The sequence below is a fragment of the Oreochromis niloticus genome, linkage group LG20, assembly GCF_001858045.2.
Source record: "Oreochromis niloticus isolate F11D_XX linkage group LG20, O_niloticus_UMD_NMBU, whole genome shotgun sequence".
Classification (NCBI taxonomy): Eukaryota; Metazoa; Chordata; class Actinopteri; order Cichliformes; family Cichlidae; genus Oreochromis; species Oreochromis niloticus.
Window position 1 is genome coordinate 6,386,891 of NC_031984.2, and position 19,869 is coordinate 6,406,759.

A 19,869-nucleotide genomic window follows, 5' to 3' on the forward strand; every position below is an offset into this window, starting at 1 on the left:
ACAAAAGTCTTTCTTTTGACTGCCATGCAGCTAAAAAAAACAACAATTCACGCTTAAATTAAAACTAATTAAAGCTCTGGTGTTCATGCTTACTACTTAACAGACATAAGAAAGCTGTTTATACACAAACGGCGGAGCAGCAATCAGCCTCGCGTTCAACTGTTTCTGTGTGTATGTTTAAGGTCGCTCTGCGGGCCCCTCGATAATTAGAGGCCTCTCCAAATGAAGGAGCAATCGAGGGGAAGCAAGCAGATTACCGCCCCGTCAGAGGGAGAAGGAATGAGAGCGGGAGAGGAAACTGGAATGCAGGACAGCGAGATGCAGAAGAGGGGAAAACAGTGGAGCGGGGTGAGAGGGAAAAAGGTTGCTGAGAAAGACAAGTCTCCTTCTGTTGCTGCTGCCTTCTCATTTCTCTCCAAAAACCTGAGCTCCCATCTGTCACAACATCTGACACTCTCTCTGCCCGCCTGTTCCCGCCCCTCTCGACCACCCGCTGATGCAAACTCACACGTACGCATATTAGTTTGCGCGTATGAAGGGTCTTTGATCATTTCTGGAAGCCTAATAGAGAAAATCTCATTTCATCTGCTGGTGTATGTTCCCCGTGATCTGCTCTGAAGGGTGGATCAAAAGCAGGGCCAACAGCAACATGTTTAATATCAATAATCAACAGGAAATCACATTAATTCCCCAACACTGCCCGGGCACTGCGTCCTTTCATCACCCTCTCTCTCGCTCCTCCTCTTCTTCTTCCACTTTCATAAAATCAAGAAAGGCGAGAACAGTAAGAGAGAGAGAGGGATGTGCTAAAGAGGAGAGAGAGGAGAAACAGCAGAGCGAGTTGGCAGAGGTCACCATCAGTGTAATAAGCACACAAACGCACGCACACACATGCAGCAGACACAGCATGGATGCGGCTAGTGTGTGCAACAGCAGATCAGGTTGTCCGGGCTCCTACAGATGCTTCACGGGACGCTGAGGAGGAGGTGAGTCGGCTCCGTCTCCTCGTATTTCCCTCTGATTTTCCTGTTTTCCATGAAAATGGGAAATTAAAATCTGTACAGATGTTAATTTTAGTCAGGCACTTTAAACCTCCTGTTTCATTCTCTTTGTGTATTTTTTTTAATCAAGAACGGTAGAGGATTGCAAAAAACGAGTAAACTGGATTGATTTTTAAGCTTCTCGGCTTCTGCAAAGCAAAATATGTGTAAAGCAGCAGGTGTCCATCTTTCTAATAGGATTAAAAGAGCTGAAAGGTGTCAACAAACTCAGCTCCATGGGCTGGAGGGAATTCTCTGTTCGTCTCTATACTTCCAACCTGACACCTCCGGCTGACTGCGAAAAATTTTCTCCTCTTCCGACTGAAATTCATGATGTTCAAATTGAATATTAAAATTAAAACAGAGAAAACAAAAGAAAACTGAAGATTTTAGCTTTAGCTTTGCCATTTTTGCAAAGCAATAGGCAAATAACCTTCAATATAAAGCAGGCGTCTAGTCTTCGTCGTAAGTCTCGGCTGTTGAGTTTATTTAAACAGATACTGGAGTGACTCCTGTATTTAGCTCCTGCACAGTCACCTCTGGCTGAATGAAAAACACTTTCTCACCTGCAGACTCTAATATTTACATCCTAAAGTGCTTCGTTCTGCCAGACTTGGCTACTCATTTCAACAAAAAACATAAAAAAGGAGGAAACACAAAAGAGATCTGATTATTTTTCTTTAGTTTTGTCATTTAATGAGTGTTTTGTGAATGAGTTTTAACTACTGCAGTGGTTTTTTTTTATTATATAACCACTGGAGAATGAAGTACAAAAAAATATGTTAAAGTATATTTCATATAATAAATTAATATTATTACTGTATCCATGCAGGGCTTTGCTGTTGGAGTTCATTTAAATCATTTTCTGTCTGCTAATAATTGTTTTTTTAATTATCTGCTGATTCTTTTATTGTAAAAATTTGGGATTAAATTAGAAACTCGGCCACGATCACCTCAAATGATTTTTACAGCAGCTGCCAGTTCAGATGATTCATTGGCAAATCACAAATCACAAACCGAATTCAAAAAAGATTTAAAATGTAAACAAAAACAGACTGCAATGATGTGCAAATGTCAAAAAGCTGCATTTTATTCACAATAGAGCACAGAAAACATATCAAATGTTCTGAGAAATCTGACAGCATTTTAAAAAAATCACTTTGAATTTGGTGACAGCAACACATCTCAAAAATGTTGAGGCAGGTGTTAAAAAGGCTGGAAAAGTGGTACGTTTAACAACTGGAGAATCACTTTTCAAGTAATTAGGTAAAATGGCAACAACTAACAATGATTGTTTGATGTAAAAAATAGCATCTTGGAGAGACAGAGTTTCCCCAATTTCCCCAAAAAACTGCATCCAAAAATTGTTGATCTATTCTGAATAATGTACATCAATGTGATATTGTGAAGATTCTGAATACTCATCATCTACAGTCCGTGATATCATCAAAAAAATCTGAGAATCTCGAGAAATCTCTGTGCACAAGGAACGAGGTTGACAGGTATGCCTGTGATGGCCGGGTCCTCCAACAGCACTGCATTAAAAACAGACTGCATGGGCTCAGGAACACTTCCGGGAATCATTGCGTGTGAACTGTCCACAGTGCCATCGACAAACGCAGTTTTAAGCTCTAGCATGCAAATGACGATGAAGGTTTGACTGGAGTTATATTTGATGACAGCTTGATTAAAGGCATTTGAAACATGTGACATCCTCCTGCGACAAGTTGCTTTTTAGTAAGCAGTCAAAAGCATGTTGCATTGTTATCCGCATACCGAAGTGTTCGACTCCAAACATGGATGAACTTAGGACAACCTCATTAGGAGCTCAGATCATCAAAGTATGTGAGCAGTTTGCTCACATATTACCAAATCCTGACCTAATCCAGTTTTGCCAACACAAACAAATGCATCCGTTTGAAGAGCTCTGTGTAGACCAGGGGTGGGCAATCTCAGTCCACAAGGGCCGGTGTCCCTGCAGGTTTTAGATCTCACCTTGGGTCAACACACCTGAATCACATGATTAGTTCGTTACCAGGCCTCTGGAGAACTTCAGGACATGTTGAGGAGCTAATTTAGCCATTTAAATCAGCTGTGTTGGTTCGAGGACACATCTAAAACCTGCAGGGACACCGGCCCTCGTGGACTGAGATTGCCCACCCCTGGTGTAGACCATTGGTCTCAAACACCAGTCCTCGAGGGCCGATGTCCTGCAACTTTTCCATGTGTCCCTGTTGCAACACACCTGAATACAATTAGTAGGTCATTAGCAAGACTATAGAACTTGACTGCATGCTGAGGTGGCAATTCAGCCATTTGATTCATGTTACAGCAGCTGATGAGTGAATAAACATGGTGCAATAAAAATACTTTTAGAAGTACATTTTTCCAAACACATACATTTACTTAAATTTACTTGAGTAGGGTTAGGGGTTGCCACTTCAGCATGCAGTCAAGTTCGATACTCTTGCTAATGACCTACTAATTTTATTCAGGTGTGTTGCAACACATGAAAAAGTTGCAGGACACCGGCCCTCAAGGACTGGAGTTTGAGATCCCTGGTGTAGACGTCCTGTGATGTTCCAGCATCAGTGTGCACTTCACGGGCAGTTTGGTGCCTCCTCGATCTTGGACTTGGATCTGATTTCATGGCCAAGCAGGACATCTGTCTGATTTGAATGCCATGTGTGGAGTTGCACAGGGAACTGAATTAGGACCTATAGATTTTCAAAAATGGATTAACAGTTCAAGATAAAACAGAACACTGGGGGCATATGGATGACATGACTCTGGCCCAGGTGTGAGGTCATCATTATCCATGGTAACTTCCAGCGAGTCAGTGGGTAGACCATGCAATAATCTCAACCAAGAGGAAGCTTTCTTTTTCTACTGCCCAAAGAAATCTGTTGTCTGAGACTAAAAAGAAGTGTTTGTATACCTACAAATGCTGCATGCATCTACTGATGTCTGTCACACTCACCTGACTACAGGAGCAGCTAAAACAATGAAAACTATGCAGAAACGGGCTTGTAAAAAAATATTTGGCCAGAGGTTCTTAGGACACTTGAACAGCTCTTTGCACACTTGGATTTTGCAGGTTCAGCTTTGCTTTGGGTTTGCTGGAAAGCTGCTTAAGTCTACCTTTACCACCCACTTCCATGTAGGGTTTAACGATAGTTCAATAAGGAAAAGTGATTTATTCAGATACAGAATAAATTAGATTGCCCCAGTGCTCAGGATCTACATGATACGTGCTGGTGGTGATGAAGATGGCAAAGGAGGCTTGGATAAGGAGGAAGCAAGTCAGAAAGGCAAATAACAGAAGAGCACAGAGCTTTAAAGCACAAAGACAGAGAGGCTGATTGGGTAAACTGAGGAAAAGAAAATGATTGGCCTACAGTAATGATGTCAATACTGAGTTTGACAGCATGGGAAAGAGGAAGTGATGTAAAGAATAGAGCCTGAACACTGAGGAAAATCAAACAGATTAGTTCTTTATTGAATAGACGCACAAACCTTATAAATGATTAAAAAAAAAAACAGTTTTGGACATTATTTAGACTAGTGATTATTTCAAATAAATACTCAAAGAATTTGGGGGAAATGGATGTAATGAGTACAATGAACTGAAAGAACAGCAAAGAAGGAAAAAGAAAAAAGAAAGAAACAAACAAACAGTGAATCTGACAGAAAAAGAAAGGGAACATTTTCAAATGTTTTTATAGGATCTTATACAACAGTGGCATTTGTCTGGCCCATTTGGGATCAAATTGGTCTTTTTGTGTCCCATGAACTAAAAAGAGATCAACACTTCTTCCCTAAACAAACAAATAAAAGGGGCGGAGGGCTTCAAGAATTACAAACAAAGACACTCAGCAGATTTTACAGTTCAGCGCACACACGCAGACACAATCGCAGAGGCACACCCCGAGGGCTCAGAGCAAATATGAAGGCGGTAATGCAGTCCTGTTGTTTGGCTAGTCTCCAGTGAACATCATTACAAACTAACTGGCAGTTAGGGATTTTCCCCAAAGCTGCACCTGATTCTAAGAATTTAACAATAAACTTTTATAGTGACTGAAAATACATACAATTAAGAGCTGTGATGATGAATAAATAGACTGAATGAACAGCATTTTAAATTAACTTGAGTGCTGTACTCTATCCCACTTTTGAGGTGCTTGTATTAAAGTTTCTAAAACATAATAATAATCACCTGTATATAGAAGATGGACCAGGAAAGACTGAAGTTTATTTCACAGTCCATCAAATTCCCTTCATAACGATGTCGTCGTCTTGTCTTTCTGTGGTGTTCCTCTCCTGTCCCAGCCAGCATGTCGGTTTCTGTGATAACAGACACGTATCCGTCCATCGACCGGCCGGTGTTCTCCGAGGCCCCCACAGGCGCTAATGTCACAGAGTGGGAACGAGACGCCCTGCTGGCCGTGGCCGAGGTGGTGGTGCTGGCGGTCATCTTAGTGATGGCTTTACTTGGCAACGGGTTGGTCCTGGTGGTGTTGCTAAGGCGAAGGCGACACCACAACCCCCTGCACCAGTTCATGCTGAACCTCTGTGTGGCTGACCTGGTGGTGGCGCTGTTCCAGGTAGCACACACATTCATGTTGTGGATTATATGTGTGTTATACGTCACTACAGGTGTATAACTATAGAATTATCTGATAATATGTGCAGAGTTATGAAATGAAAATAATCTGGAAATGTGATTATTTTTTTTACAATTTGTAAACAAATACATAAATGTGGAAAAAGACATAAACACACTGAAGTCTGCAAATGTCTTCACAGGTCTCCAAATATGCACACCTATATGTAAATGTGAACTAAACTGGGGTAAAAGTGCACATGAATCTATTAATTTGCACAAATATTTGTAATTTTTATTGATTTTTTATGTTTTTGGTGTTTTTTTGTATTTTGTACACAATTCTGAGATTTTAAATGTACATGCAAATTCAGAAAAGTGCAGAGAAGTCTTTCAGTTTTTGCATTAATCTGTAAATTTGAACTGAAATATGGAAATGTGCAAAAAATCTATAAATGTGTTCTGGGATTTATGAATGTGCACACTAATCTGTAACTCTAATTTTTAAAGTGCACAAACGTCTGTGTGTGTTTGTGTGCATGTGTGTGTGCATACATTTTGTGCATCATATATCACAACTCTCCACAGAGAAATATATTGTTACATGTTATTGCAAAAGCACATATATCCTTCGTCCCTCTCCTCTTCCTCTCTGAGGTGTTGCCCCAGCTCGTGTGGGACGCTAAGGGACGCTTTCCTGGTCCTGACTTCTTATGTCGCCTGGTGAAGTACCTTCAGGTTCTGGGAATGTTTGCCTCCTCCTACATGATCGTGGCCATGACGGTGGATCGCCACTATGCTATCTGCTGCCCCCTGCAGGCACATCGCAGCGGGGCCACGAAGCGCTGGAACAGCTTCATCGTGCTGGCCTGGGTACTGTCGCTGCTGCTCAGCCTGCCACAGGTAGGCCAAAGCAAAGAGGCTGGCCACAGATCTGCTCCTGAGATTCACAACTTAGGTTCTGATTACTGTTAGGCTGACCTTCTCTTAGAATTAACGTTAAAAAGAGAAGAAAACAAGGTGATAGTCAAAGAAAGGACAGGGGCATCATTGTGGTCCTAAGCTTTTACTTTAAAGGCCTATCATCAAATTCACATAAGATTACCTTTAACTTTGAAGATAAGAACACATAAACAAAGAAGTAGTGTCCCATTTTTACACATTTCCAACCAACACTTTTATCACATTAAAACATGAAGGTGTAAATAAGCACCGTGCCAATTAAAATCTTATAGAAGAGAGCACAAACACAAAATCAGACTGTTTGTCGTTACCATCACCTCCACTCATCTCTTTGCCGGTTTGCAGGTCTTTATCTTTTCCCGTTCTGAGTTGGCTCCAGGTGTGTATGAATGTTGGGGCAACTTCGCCGAGTCCTGGGGCCTCAAAGCCTACGTGACGTGGATGACCGTAGCCATCTTCATCCTCCCCGTTCTGATCATCACCATCTGCCAGGTAGAACAGAGAGAACCACAAGACAAGATGCTTCTGGAAACAAAAATGTACCCTCTCTCATCTTTCTTCTTTTAGGTGCGAATCTTCAAGGAGATTCATAACAATCTGTACCTGAAATCAGACCGACGCCTGTCCCCTGCTGCTCTCCCTCAATTAAGAAAAGAAACCCAGAGAGGAGAAAGAGGAGGAGGAGGAGGAGGAAAGTCTAATGTCCCCTTCTATGTTTCCCCCCTCATGTACAACAACCCTGGGAATGACAGCAGTTTGGACCCTGTGTCCACCTATCAGCACCTACCAATGGGTCCACTCAGGTCCAGCAGCATCACGTCACATTGTGACGTTCACACCTTCACTGCTCTTCACCCCGGTGAGATTTATACAGAGTACAGTCTGGTGATCATTCTTGGACTCTACAGTAGCTTTGCATGATCCAGTAATGAAAATAATGCTTATTTATCCTACACTGAGCCTTGAGATGGACGTATCCATAAGCCTTAAACCTGCAATAGTTTCTAATGGCCAGCAGGGGGCGACTGCTGTAGTTAGTAAAGGACATCAGTCTGTATAGAAGCTTATGGAGAAACAACCCTCAGTCTAACTCATGTTTCCTGATGAATTTAGGCTCCCAGTCACAGCTCTGCAGTCCTGTTGAAATCAACATGATGTTCATTTGGTAAATTATGGTCCTCACTGGTCTGCAGAAGGTTGATTATGTATATGAAGTATGGTGTGTTTTACCACATGACTGATAAGTCACAGCCTAAGAGTGTGCACTGTTTTTCAGTTTCTCAGTTATGGTTATGATTGATATGTTGGTGCTGCTCAGGTAAACTAAACTTTCCATAAAACTCTTCACCCACTTCTGCTCGAGCTTCAGGTACTTGAGTTCTTGCAGTCTTACTCCTCAAGCAATGTGGTGGTAAAAGGTGACAAAGATCTGGAGTCTCATGCCTGAAATTAGCTAATATGTGCTTTTACTACAATCAAAAAGTTATAAATAAAAAATTAATTAATAAAAATTGAAACATATTTATAGTCTTAACTCATACTTGCAGAAGAAATTTTGGACTTTTCCAGGAAACAGGAAATTTCAGAGAGAGCGAGCGTCACAGGAATGTTTTTGTCCTCCCCGTCAGCTCAGTTGCAAGCGGGCGGCCCACCAGACCCAACAGCGCCCTCTGCTGCCTGCTCACCACACCGACCCAAACTGCCCCCTGTGAGAGGTGGAGAGGTAACAGCAGCCATGTCAAAGACGGTGAGGATGACGCTGGTCATTGTGCTCGTGTACTCGCTCTGCTGGGCCCCGTTCTTCAGCGTCCAGCTCTGGGCCGCCTGGGACCCTGACCCACCTCAAAACGGTACACACACACACAAAGTCCTGCCAGACCAACTTGCTGTAATTTTAAGGATTTTTTTGTTCTCTACATCCCAGTTTTTAAACCTCCAAATCGTATAAAATAACTAAAAAATAACTTTACATAAATACCCTGAACCCAATTGAAATGGAGCGGTAATCTGTTTCTCCACCTCTCATCCTGTGACAGCTGGTGCAGGCTCCTATCTGTACAACATAAAGATGCCTTAGACATGAAGTCATTGTGTTAACTCTAAAACTCTCTAAAGAACTTTTATATACAAGAATTTACAGTAAGTGCCTTTAAGGCTACCAAAGACGCCACCCTGAAGCAGATTTGGACTTGATGCCGTGATCTGCAGTCCCCTGTGCCATTTACGGACCTCCTCCTCCTGTGTATGTACACAGGTGTAGCGTTTACCCTGCTGATGCTGTTGGCCAGTCTAAACTCCTGCACCAACCCCTGGATCTACTCCGCCTTCTCCAGCAGCGTCTCCCCGGAGCTTCGTCTGCTGCTTCACTGTCAGCCGCACAGTCGGCGCCGAGCTTCCGTAACGAACGACTCCACCATCACGCACACCTCCAACTGAACACTGGACACAATGGAGGGCATGTGGCACAGCTGAGGCGGCTGATGTTTAAGGAAATATTAGTTAAACTGTTAAGATGAGACCAGAGTTAACCAATGTGAAGGGGGCGCTGAAAATAGCCGAAAATGAAAAGGTTGAGTGGAGCGAGGATTTTTATTATAATAGAAATATGTGAAATTTTTTTTTTTTTTTTTTTTTTAAATGTAACTGTATGTATTGCCTTAGCTCCATGAAAAACACAATAACTACATTATTGGGCTTCGGCACTATAGAGCTCCATCACTCACACACCCTCCATGAAACCATGGAAACCACGAGTCTCTCCAAAGACTACAAAAATCCATCTTCCAGCACCTGTGAGGCTCATTTCTGGGTCATGTTTGTTAAATCTGAATGTTAGAGCTATGCACTCATTCCATTTCATTAGGTACACCACTGCAATTTTCTGATCAGCCAGTCACATGGCATTAACTTGGTGCTTTCAGTCGTGTGGACATTGAACTTCACCTGGTCGTCTCAACAAACCGAGCATCACACCATGCAGAAAAGTAATTTAAGTGATTTTGGAGAAGGTGTGATTGTTGGTGTCAGACAGGCTGGACTTTCAGAAACTGTTGATCTGCTGGGATTTTCACACACACACACACACACACACACCCACCCATCTCTGGAGTTTACAGAGGTGTGAAGAAAGAGAACATATCCAGTGAGCAGCGATTCTCTGGGTGGAAAAAAAGCCAAACTACTTCAAGCTGATAGAAAGGCAACAATAACTCATAACTCCTGGCTACAGCCAAAGTATGTAAAAGTAAAAGAGGCAAAAAGGCAAAAGAGCATCTTTAAATGCACAACATGTTAAGCCTTAAAGCAGATGGGCTACAGCAGCAGATAAGCACGCTGGGTGCCCCTCCTCTCAGCTAAGAACAGGAAACTGAGGCTGTAATTTACACATGCTCTCCAAAACTGGATAATGGAAGATTGGAAAAACATTCACATGGTAGGGGTCAGAATTTGAAGTGAATGAGCAAGACTCAATCCTGGATTACACCAGCGGGCCGAGCTGCTGGTGGTGTGGAGGATATATTTTGGCACGCCTTTTGCCTCTTGGCACCAAATGAGCGTTGTCTAAACACCACAGCGTACACACAGATTGGTGCTGTCCAACCCTTCTATGCCCAGAGTGTGCCCATCGTCTGATGGTTGCATCCAGCAGGATAACACATCATAGAACTCAAATCATCTGAAAATGGTTTCTTGGATTTGTATGGACTCAGATGTCGTCCAGAGTCCCCTTGATCTCAAGCCAACAGAGATAACGGATGTGCCATGAAGAATCAACGAAGTCTAACTCTGTACAAACAAGGTGTACCTAATGAAATGTCCAGTGAGTGTGAATTTGGGAGTCATTGAGGTTCACGTTTCTCTCTCATCAAGTTTCTGTAAGTATTTGCTAGCTGTGGTAGCTTCAGGTATATAGAGATGCCTCCTTTTCAGGATTTGTGTGCAAGAATGTAAGTTTTATATAAAGATGTTACACATGTGTAATGACTGTAAATGTACAGTTTTTCTGCTAATTTTGAAAAAAGCATTTTTTATAATTATTTATAATTACAGAATCAATAGAGCAGGTTTCATTTTAAAAACTGTTTATTCTCAACACTCAATAATAATATGAACACAAAAAAAATCCACAGCAACTAAAAGAAATAAAATATTACAGAAACTAAAAAAAATTTTGTTCGCTTTATAAAAACACTAAAAAAGGTGCTGTTACAGTACCGTTTTAAAACCCAGTTTAAATGAAACAGTATTGCATCTTTTCAACGTGTCACTTCACAAAACACTCATCCTGAAATTAGAACAACTTTTAATTTGGAATCACCATAATTCAGAAAATAAAACCTTGAGTAACAGTTTATCGATTACCCACAATTTCATGAAGGTCAGTTCTTTTGTTTTTAACGGAAAAGAAATCAGGGTTTGGAGCAGTCGAATGTGGACGTACCGACGCAGCAGATACTCTTTCCCCTGAAATATGAACCTGTTGAACAGGTGGATACTTCAGCGAGGAGAGAGAAACCAGTTTCCCATTGGTACCAGTAGTACCTTTACAAAAATACACGCGAAGAAACAAATTCACACTTTGTAATTAATCACTTTGAATACTAACATTTGGTCATATTTAGTTACCAAAAAACATAACATAATAAGTATCCATTCCTACTGAAAGGGAAACATAAAATCTGTCACCCAGTCAGAAGCTTTCAGGAAGGAAATGCTCGAGCGACCGTGGAAACGCTTCATGTGGACAGGGACTTTATCCGATTCTAAAGCTGGTCATGTGCAATATTTCTGTTACTCTCAATGTGATGAAAACAAAGATGGTAACTGTATTAGTCCCTCTCCCAACAGGGTTCTTTAAACGTTCTCAGCTTTCAGCCACGTTAATTCACCTGGTTAAATCGGTCCTTCTGATATGAGTAATTCTGTACACTTCACAAACAAACCTGTGTGCTGATATTTTTGTGACTGAACTTTCAATGAATGAAATGACAAAATCCCCCTAAACTTTAAAACTACCTGCTGACACAAACACACCTCACTCACTCACGTCGCCACTGATCTAAATACATTAAAATCTATTAAAAGGACCTCGTTAGATTGTCGTTTCCAGAAAGCTAAAATATTTTACTTTTTTTGTAGGGATTTGTAGAAACTGAACTAAACCGTTTTTCACTATTCAAATACCACAAATGTGCTGTTCTGCGCCCCAAAAATAACATAAAAAAAATAATAATAAAATTTTGTAACAACGTTCAGACTACTCAGAGCACACAGAAGCCACCCACCCATCTGTCTACTCCCCACAGCTTCACCCCCTCACACACGCCAACGTTTGCTACCGTTTATTACCCTACCCAGCCTGCAGCTCACGTGGTGGATACATCAGCAGGGTTGGAGCCTGCCTGTGTGACCTGTTCTGATGATGTGCATAAACTTCATCAGTTCAATAAAAGATCAGCGCTGCTCTGAAATTCCACATTTCTGCCTCCATACCTGCATCCTGACCTAGTTTCATACTGCTCAGAAGATTCCTACATTACAGCTTCCTAATTTTCCACAAACAGAAAAATTGATGTTTGTTATTTTATATTCCTAAAAAGGTTAAAAACATGAACCTTAACTTTTCCCTGTGTTGTAGTGAACTACTTTTTACCCCATATTTTTTTAATTAATTAAAAAAAAAAAAAAAAAAAAAAATCTAACTAATATTATGATTAACAACGTGGATGCGAGCACTTACATGCAGCCCTTGAGCAGTGAAGTGATTGTGCAGAACACGAGGGAGAACTTCCTGTATTTTAACATGTATGGTGACCTATTTAAAAAAAAAAAAAAAAGTTAAAAAGTGTGCGCACGAGGCTTTGAACCTTTGTGACAGCTCGAGACCCTGAGACAAAGTCCTCGTTACTTTCAGGGATGTTACAGTCACTCCGTCTGCTGTGCGTCTATCTGTTGTTTATGCAAGCAGCACCGCCTGGAACGCTCTCAGTTCACCAAAAAGGCACGTCAAAGACTGAAAACCCGGAGGTCTGAATGATGCAGAGCGCAGATTCACATCAGTGTGACCGCAGCAGGTCTCTGGTTTTAATCATGGAGCGGTTTCTATGGCTTCAGGATGGTGTAAAAAGGGATTTATTCTCTATAAAGATGCTGTGTGGTTGTAACTGCAGCTCTCGTGCGTGTTCATTTCTTCCCAAGTTTGTCCGTTTACACTGTGTCCTCATCCATCCTGGAGACTTCGTCCATTGTGACAGCCGATGGTACGCCATCCTCGCTCGATTTTGCCGGAGAAGGCGGCGCCAGCATGGCAGCACGCTCCTCTTTGGGCTCCCCTTTTTGCTCCTCCGCTTTCTTTTCTCGGTCTAACATGCGGTAGTTGATGCCCATTCCCACAAAGAGGAAGATGCTTCCGATAATGAGGACGATGCCGCAGGTGATGTAGGTGTAGTTATAGTGCTGGTAGTAGTTATAGAAGCTCCCTGGAGGTGGGCAAAAGAAAGAAGATTCAGATTTTATGATCTGCGTCAACATTTTAACAATTATTACACCGATAATCTTTGACATCAAGTTTTATAACCAGCCCAAATCTCCACCCCCCCTTTTCCTGGGATGTCTTACCTGTCAGTGGTGGGCCCAGCAGCACCGGTACACACTCCACGATGGTGACCAGACCCACAGCTGAAGAAAACCTCTGAGCCCCCACCAGGTCCATCAGCGTCTCAAACAGCACAGCGCTCAGCCAGCCAAAACCAAAGCCAAAGAAGATAGCGTAAACCACAAATCCTGAGTAGTCAGTTGAAATAGGCGCCAGCACGTGACACACGCCGTTGTACAGGACTGATGCAGCAAAGTAGTACTGGATCCTGGGCCGGACCCATTTGGTGTTTGCCAAAACGCCCATGGAGGGTCGAGCAAACATATCGATGAATGCCAGCACTGACAGAAGGAAGGCTGCCTTTTCTTTGCTGATGCCGTTACTCTTTGCGTAATTCGAGAGGAAGACGAGCGGAGAAAAGAGGCCGAAGAACATGACGAAGTTGCCCAGCAGGTAGAGCAGGAAGCCGCGGTGCTTGAAGAGCGTCAGGTCGATGAAGGAGTTGATTTTCTGCAGCACTGTCCTCTTGGGCTGAGGCTGCCCTGCTTCCACTGCCTCCACTTTGGGCGGCTGAGGTTTGGGGCCGATGGGACGCATCAGCGAGCCGGCCACGCAGCAGTTGAGCAGGAGTCCACCGAGGATGAGGAAGCTGCCTCTCCACCCAAACTCATCGTACAGCCAGGAGTTGAGAGGAGCCAAGGTTGACAGAAACACAGGGCTGCCCGCCATGGCAAGGCCGTTGGCGATGGGCCGACGCTTGTAGAAATATTTACCGATCATAGTGAGCGCCGGATTCAAGTTGAAGGCCAGTCCCAAACCTGGAAACGAGGGCACAGAAACAAGATTAACAAGAAAACAAAACTCGTCTCAGCCATCAAAAGAAAGAGTCCAGATTTCCCTCATTTTGAGGATTTACTCAAGAAAACTGATGAAAAACAAACCTCCAATTACTCCAATGAAGAAGTACAGCTGCTCCACCGTGTTGCAGAAAGAAGCTGCAACCAGACCAGACCCTGACAGACAACCGCCGAGGATGATGATCGGTCGGCTGCCGAATTTATTCACGAGGATGCTGCTGATTGGACCTGGAGAGGAACAGGAGAATGGTAAGAAAGAGCCATCAAGCACCATGTAGAGCGACAGAAGACAATTTACTATTTAAAGTACATCTGTGGCCAATATTTTGCTGCCAGCACAGCAGGCAGGACTAACACTTTTGATCCGTGCCAGTTTAATTCCACGCAGCTTTTGAGCCCAACTACAGATTTTCTTTTCTGTGAAACCATAAAAGACCGCAAAACTCAAACTTCTACCACGTCAGAAACAACTATGGTATTTTCCTTCATTTTATTTATTTATTTTTTTTAAACTTGAGATTTAGTCTTTGGTTTAAATAAAATGAGATACTTAAGATGTCTCCTTGAGTTGCTATTAGGATTATTAGGAATTCCACCTTTTTGCCGCACTGAAAACAACTGAAAACCAGCAGGAAACTGAAAATCTGTTTACTGACATTTAACTTGTGTTTAATACGATGAAATCCCCTTTAAATCAATTAGAATGACCAGAAGCCAGATAACTGGCAGAACTTAACCTAATTTATATTTGTTGAGCTCCTGACATGAAATACTACTTTTAATAACTGCGTGACGGACTGCCTCTGGTAACACCACCCACTCAAACACGTGTCTCGAGTTTACGCCACATCTACACCATCAAAGAATAAATACTCCAAAACACGTGTAAATTCAATTTGGGGCATCTTACAGACATGAGTTCATTGCTTTTAAGACTTACAGACAGACTGGAGAGCAGTTCACCAACAGGTGGTGCTATGACAGCACAAATGAAAAACTGGGACAACGCTTGCGTAACAGCACCAGTTACAAGATGTTCACTGGAGAAAGAGGGGAGGAAGGAGGGAGGTGGGAAAGAAATGGGTGAGGAGGAGGAGGAGAAGGGAGCCAGGCAGAGGAGGCCCACGTGTCTCTGCCTGCCTGCCAGCCAGGCTCGCCATGAATGGGCCTTCACATGGATCCAGGCTGACAGTGGACACTGGCTCTGCTGGATACGAATACATACTGAAGGCCTGCACGAGCCTACAGTTACTGTTCGTACAGCATTTTGTTTTCTATAATGTAAACCAAATATCTTTGGGGTTTACACCAGTCAGGAGAAAGATAAGATTAATGGTGACCAATTACAAATTAGAAACATTTCCAAGTTTCCACTCACATCTGGTCTGACTCCCAGTGAAGACTAAACTGCAGTTTTGCCACTTGTGCGTTTTCCCTGGGTTCATTTCATTATTAAAGGTATGAGAGGTGCATTTAAGTCGACCCTTATGTACCAAACTATGACTCAGTAGTTTCCCCTCACACTTTAGATACAGCATAGATTAACTTAATTCCAGGATTAGCTCCCTGAAGTTAAGATAAGACATCTCTGAAAGCTGGATGGTCAAAGTGGTGCGTCTTGATCCACCTCACAATATCCCGAACAAAACCAGCACATCCTTTACATCTGTGAGGGTGACCAATACAAGCACACTGAGCCTTTTCTCCCCCAAAGGAGCTAGTTGGCTCCTCCTTCCTAAGGATGGACGGACACGGTGAAAGACAGCAGCTGATTAGGGATAAACATCAGGCTAGTCATGGCTCATCAAAAGGTAACCTAAGGTGACTCTACAGCTTCACAACCAGACATTTATCACGTGTTCCACAGCAATATTTTGAAATCCTGCAGATTCATCAATAAATAATTTGTAATCATGTCCAACAATAAGCTCCGAGTGGACAGAGAGAGGAGGACAAAAATAGAGTCTTTAAATATTCATGATTTTAGAAGACGCAAAGACTCAAGTGCACTTAGCCAGCATCCATTTCCATTTCACTCAGCCTGGGTCCTTCACGTAGACCATGGTGGCTTTGCCCTTCAAACTGAGCAGAAGGCCACAAAGGCTGAGGGCGCTCTGGCTGCATGAGCACTTACTCATGCACTGTCTCGGACAGCTCGCTTCTGTGTTGTGTCTGTCCCCTACTGAGGGTCTGACCGGCTGGCACAAAGCCCGAGCTGGGCAGGCTGCCATGTTCAGGGTGGTGGGTTTCCACGTTCGAGTCAAACGAGTAAAGTCGTGCTGTGCTTAAAACAAAGACTTGTGCCTGCTGTCTAAGCTTGTTGGAGCTTCACGGTAACCTGAAGTGAAACTGAACAAGGACAGGAATAACTACAAACCCTCAGCACAAAGGCTGCACATAAACAACTCCTGACAGTGTTTGCTGGCAAAGCACAGAGAGCACAGTGAGTAGTGTTCTCAGATATTATATAAATGATCCCTTTCGCCTTCTCCCCCTCCCCCTCCTTCATTTGCTCCCTTTCTCCCTGTGATACCACAAAGACTTGTCCTCATCTCCACTCTGACACAGCATCCACAAGCAGCGAGCAGGCAGGTGTGCGAGCATCTAATTTTAGCACTGACCCTTCTGCTTCAGTCCAGGACTAGATTTATTTATATAAAAGCATCCCAATAACAGAGCGCTAGCATGTCTTCATTTCATTTATTTCATTAAACAACGACTGATCAGACTTTGTGGCAAAAAGAAAACCGTGCAGAAGAAACAGCTGATTGGATTTGCCCCAACAGTTCAAGTGCATCACATTTCTCCACCAGCCACATTACTCACAGATCAACGTCCCTCCATCTGGCCTGCATTAAACCCATCTTTTTTTTTTTCTTTTTTTTTGTGTGGTTTAAAGCTCAGTACGACCATCACATTCAAAACATCTACCTCCATCCATCTATAAACTCTGTTTACACTGAGGGGCAGCCAATCACAAAAGGGGTGTCTTTAAGAGAGAAGAATGACAACAACTTGATTCAGGCAGCAGAAGAACTGAGGAGTTGCTCCAAAGCTCACTATAAGCTAAATTAGTCTTATTCATGACACTGACTCATGCAAAACTACTCTAGGCCAAAGCTAAAAATATACAGACAAGCTGGCAATAAAACTACACAGTTTCAGTGCATATTATATCACTCTTTGTTCAATGCTCATCAGAAACCAAAGCACGGCAGGGTTTGTTATAGAAAAAAAACACTAATTTTCTAACACAGGAAGCCACTGTGAATGAGTGCAAGAGAAAAACAAAACAAATTGCCAGCAGTGTCAACAGGAAAAATGGACAATAAAACACTTCATGTGTGGTGAACTTCAAACTCTCTTTTTTTTGCTCTAGAACATCAAGACAGTAAAGAGCCTCTGCTCTTAGTGCAACACAATAAGCACCCATACACCAATTCCCACTCATCCCTTCTTCAGACACAGGCTCTTTTTCCTCCTACTGACTCAGAAAAGTCAGAAAGAGACGTCCTGTATCCGTGCGCCTACTCATCATGAGGTTGTGACCGGAATTACGCGGAGCCACAAAAAGCCCCCTTTCCCCACTCCACAACGTAAAATCCTGGAATTTCTGACTACAAAGTTAACGAACGTGTTTTTGTTTGCAACTCCACTACACGTCTAAAGCTGTAAGGATTACACAAATCAGGATCAATAATCCTCTTGCCTGGGTTTCCCAGACTGCTTAGAGTTATACATTAAATAAGCACGTCTGCCAAAAAGTGCAGGAATAACATGTTCAGGGTACAAAGCCATTTAAATTGGGGCTGGAACCACGCCAGTCGCTAGTGTTTGTACCTTCTATACGCACGTACGTCTTTGTGTCAGTGAGGGAACGTGTACTGTGGAGCCCTGACTATCTATAGGATTACTGGACTTGTGACCAAAGTCTTAAGTCATGGAGTGATAATCGGAAACAGGTTTTTTCCAGTAGAAAAGAGGGTGAAGATCAGACAAACATATCTATCTTCAAGACAGCCTGCCGCACAAACAACAGCACCGTGGATGTCATTTTATTTATTACACAACTATGACTCAAAAATATAGCAATTTTTTTTTTACAATTTAATGCAAACATTTCCTGTATGCATTTTGTTTTTATAAAAATCAGATGGCTTTCTTTAAAGGGACCCAATTCAACAGCTCTACAAAGAGCGCTTCTCCTTCATAGAAATATGAATAGAAATTCTTTATGAAAGAATACTGATACAGAATGGGAACATGAAAAGTAAGGCTCTGTAAGCATTGTGTTTGATTTCCCTTTATCCTCTAAAATTTTCATTTGCATCACTCATTTTTATCTGAAGCATTTCATATCGTTTAGTACATATGAGGTCTGTAACCTCACTAACAGTTCCAGTTGAAAAACAACGAACTGCATCCTGTTTACAACAAGAACTCATCGTGCACATCGCCACTTATAACAGTTCCTCCCAGAAAGACAACTTTTGTGCTTTCTTAACTACCCTTTAAAGAAAGTAGAGCATAAAATTAAAGTGGCAGGCAAAAGAAATCGTGTATGAGAAAGTACAAACTTTGGGAAAGATGTGGGTTAAACTTTTAAATATTTAACAAAAGAATAGGATCCCATTTAGACTGAGTCAATCAGATGTAAACAGCTGGTGTACACAGGGCTATTGAAATTGCTCAAACAGCTAAATCTCCCAAAGCTACTGCTAAATCAATGCAAATCTGTTTACTGCATTTACAAAGAGGGTACTTCGTGTGGTTTCTGGGAAGAAAAAACAAAACAAAAACAAACCCCCACACACATTAGAGGGGTTCAATGTCAGGAAAGATTATTTCACAGCTATGATTAAAGATGTTTTGACTAAGTCTATTTGGCCTTCACACTAAAAATGCCCTCAAAGCATCACATAGTGAGTGTGAACACCAGGGGTTATTAGGACTGTTTTCATGAGTAAGACTAATCATGGCCCTCTGAAATCTTTATTCCTGACAAGGGAAATAAGGAAAGTTTTACAAAAGATTTAAAAACAAAACAAAACAAAAACAAAAACAAACAAAAAAAACCTCTTCACTCTCGACCGGGAAAGTCACATTCATCTCGTCTGGGACCTTCAATCACTGTTCCTTTCGGCTGTAGGAACCAAAACTGAGTTTGGGTAAAAACTGACCCTTTTAAAACAAACCGAGATAGATCAGATTTCAGTGTTAGCAGGGTGCCAAGTTCAACCCACTTATTTTACATGGTCTTATTTATTGCTGTTCGATATAACGATATATATCGGATGACGATATAAAAATGTCTATCGTTTCATTTTACGCTATCGTTTGTTTCGTGGTGTCGCAAAATAAACTGTTTACGGCAATATTTTTTCATCGTTTTGATGGTCACTGTAGTGGCTATTTTAATTTCGTAATTTCTCTCTCTTATATTTAATATAACCACACTACGGACGGACAAGCGCTTGTTTTTATGCGTTGCGGTTAGCAACAACGACGGTAACACCATCGCGTGTCCGCTTGTTTATGTTCCACATAAACCCTTCACAATAAAGCTCAAGATCCTGTTGAGACTTTTCAAAATAAACTCAATCACGAGCAGATTATTTACGGATGAGAAGCAAAACAAGAGCCGCCAGGTGCTAAAAAACAAACCTTAGACTCAAACGTTAGAACAGGCTTTTCCCCGCAGCACGCCGCGTAATAAATACTCACAAAGCTCCAGCTACATGACGCGCAGCTGGAAACACTTGCCGCAAGTCGAGCTGCCCGAGATTCACATAATTTACAGAAAATGTTACA

The 19,869-nt window shown here is 42.2% G+C and overlaps 2 protein-coding genes across 5 annotated transcripts in view; one reads left to right on the top strand and one right to left on the bottom strand.

The window, feature by feature from the left end:
- The first annotated feature begins 778 nt into the window (after positions 1-778).
- LOC102080933 (vasopressin V2 receptor) lies at positions 779-11,833 on the top strand. Of its 4 annotated transcripts, none has more exons than XM_005477888.3 (7): positions 779-986; positions 5,370-5,644; positions 6,301-6,546; positions 6,952-7,098; positions 7,174-7,465; positions 8,235-8,456; positions 8,861-11,833. In XM_005477888.3, the coding sequence occupies exons 2-7, from the start codon at positions 5,375-5,377 to the stop codon at positions 9,040-9,042; spliced, it is 1,359 nt and encodes a 452-aa protein (XP_005477945.1). In that variant the 5' UTR covers positions 779-986; positions 5,370-5,374; the 3' UTR covers positions 9,043-11,833. The 4 variants fall into 4 exon arrangements, with proteins under 4 accessions (XP_005477945.1, XP_019205497.1, XP_005477946.1 ...); XM_019349952.2 differs by having other exon boundaries at positions 8,240-8,456; positions 8,861-8,998; XM_005477889.4 differs by having other exon boundaries at positions 8,643-8,896.
- Positions 10,672-19,869, bottom strand: part of LOC100708667 (monocarboxylate transporter 1) — a 29,071-nt gene continuing 19,873 nt past the window's right edge. The window contains exons 3-5 of the mRNA XM_003457060.5: positions 14,143-14,286; positions 13,225-14,019; positions 10,672-13,085 (exon numbers count right to left, since the gene is read on the bottom strand). Of these exons, the coding sequence (XP_003457108.1) occupies positions 12,814-13,085; positions 13,225-14,019; positions 14,143-14,286 (1,211 nt within the window). The 3' untranslated portion in view covers positions 10,672-12,813. The remainder of the gene's footprint in view (positions 13,086-13,224; positions 14,020-14,142; positions 14,287-19,869) is intronic.